The sequence below is a fragment of the Ixodes scapularis genome, unplaced genomic scaffold (genome assembly GCF_016920785.2).
Source record: "Ixodes scapularis isolate PalLabHiFi unplaced genomic scaffold, ASM1692078v2 PGA_scaffold0__279_contigs__length_252992795, whole genome shotgun sequence".
In the NCBI taxonomy this organism is placed as follows: domain Eukaryota; kingdom Metazoa; phylum Arthropoda; class Arachnida; order Ixodida; family Ixodidae; genus Ixodes; species Ixodes scapularis.
In genome coordinates this window covers 241903406-241905193 of record NW_024609835.1, presented here as the reverse complement: position 1 = coordinate 241905193, position 1788 = coordinate 241903406, and the positions used below count along the sequence as shown (strand labels likewise).

Sequence of the window (1788 nt, the reverse complement as noted above, 5' to 3'; positions counted from 1 at the left end):
ACTTCTTGGGGAGCGAGCGAGGCACGTCCCGATCGGGCGTCGATCAGGTAGCGACCCACATAATCTGGCGCCCAACGTGGGGCCCGATCGGTTGGCCGTTGCTTTCGCTCCTCCCTGAGAGGTCGCGCACTTTGCGTTTTCGCGGATTTTGGAGGTTAGCGTGCTCGAATTTTGCGAATTGTGTTCGAGTTGGTAGAAAGTGACAATGGTCGACACCAGGTCGACCACCGGCGCGAGTAAGGACGGTTCGTCGGAGGACGAGCCTGGGCGAGATAGCGCGGGGGCTGCTCCGATTAGCGGAGACTCGGGCTCACGCGCGCCCCCGGAGACTGGGACTTCGCCCCCAGCTTCACCAGCGACGGAAGGCGTGCTAGACGCCGGTGAACTGATGCGCGCAATGACGCGGATGATGGACGCGATGTCGCGGCAGATGGGGACAGCCCCAAGCGTCGCGAGTGCCGCGCCTTTGCCGATACCCCGCCCGCGGTTGAGCGTGCGTACGCCGACGTACTCGGGGTACTCCGACGGGAAATCGGTGCACGATTTCCTGCAGGATTTAGACGCGTACGTAACCGCTTTGGGGGCATCGGACGCAACAGCCCTGCTGCAGATCGTGCCGATTGCACTGACGGGCGACGCCGCGCGTTGGAGACGGCTGCAAACGCCGTTCCAATCAATGGCGGACTTCCGGGCGCGGTTTCGGGAGGAATTCCTTCCTCCCGACTACGAGATGCGGATTCGCGTCGAGCTGGCGAGCCGCACTCAGCACCCGGATGAGAGCCTCGTGGAGTACGTCCGTGCACTCCAGGAGCTCTACTCGCGGGCCGAACCCTCCGCGCCTAACGCGGAGAAAGTAGAGAGGGCGATCCGCCAGTGCCACCCCAGATTTAAGGCGTATCTTCGAGGACGCGATTTCGCAGACCTCGAAGCACTGGCGAGAGAGGCGCGCACGGTTCAAGCGGGCTTGCTCGCTGAGCTGCAGTATCGGCCCCCTCCAAGAGCCGAGGAGTCCTTGGAGCCGGGTTGCGCGTGGACGAGACGCGCCGCGGACGGTTACGTCGAATCGCAGACGGCGTACGTGGCCGTCGCGGATCGCGGGAATGGCGGAGCCATTCCACCTCGGGCCCTCGACCCATTCCGCTTCGAGCAAAGGCGCAGGGTAGCCAGCGCAAACTCAGCCGGGGCGCAACCCCGTAGGGGGGGCGGCGCGGTCGAATACCGCGGAGACGTGACGCGTTACGACGCTCGCGGCAGCGACAACAGCGCTCGGCGAGGCGGCGCGCCGCGTGCCGTTAGCGACAGATCAACTGTAGCACGCGACGACCGCGCCCAAGTCAGGTGCTTCAGGTGCCACCAGCCTGGGCACATCAGGCGGCAATGCACGTGGGCAGCGGCCGAATCCGGATACTCGGAAAACGCGCGGGGCCGGCGCCAGTAATCGGGTTGCCCGACTCAAGGTTGCCGGCCGCTGCCGAGGCCCCGGGTCAGTTCGCCGACGGGGCGGAAGTTGCGGGCAGCGATCGGGTAGCGTTCGCGCCGTCGGCATGTCGGGCTCAGGACTCGACACCTGAAAGGGGTCCGTACGTGCGGGTAGAGATCGGTGGTTAAGATTATCTAGCATTTGTCGACACCGGCTCAACCCTCTCTCTCATCGGAGACTCCGTGTACACGGACTGCCGCAAAAGAAACCTGTACATGCGCGAAGTTGCAACTCTGTTGCGTTTAGCGGCGGGATCGGCCGAGGCGCAATGCGCAGTTCGCCTTCACCTCGGCCTCGACGGCAAGCGA

At 64.7% G+C, this 1788-nt stretch overlaps 1 protein-coding gene across 1 annotated transcript; it reads left to right on the top strand.

Annotated features, from left to right (window-relative positions):
- Positions 1 to 580: 580 nt before the first annotated feature.
- On the top strand, positions 581 to 1438 carry LOC115320937 (the record flags this gene model as incomplete). Its single annotated transcript, XM_029981171.2, has 1 exon — positions 581 to 1438. A coding segment is annotated over one exon (858 nt), but the record flags the coding sequence as incomplete, so codon positions are not given.
- Positions 1439 to 1788: the final 350 nt, after the last annotated feature.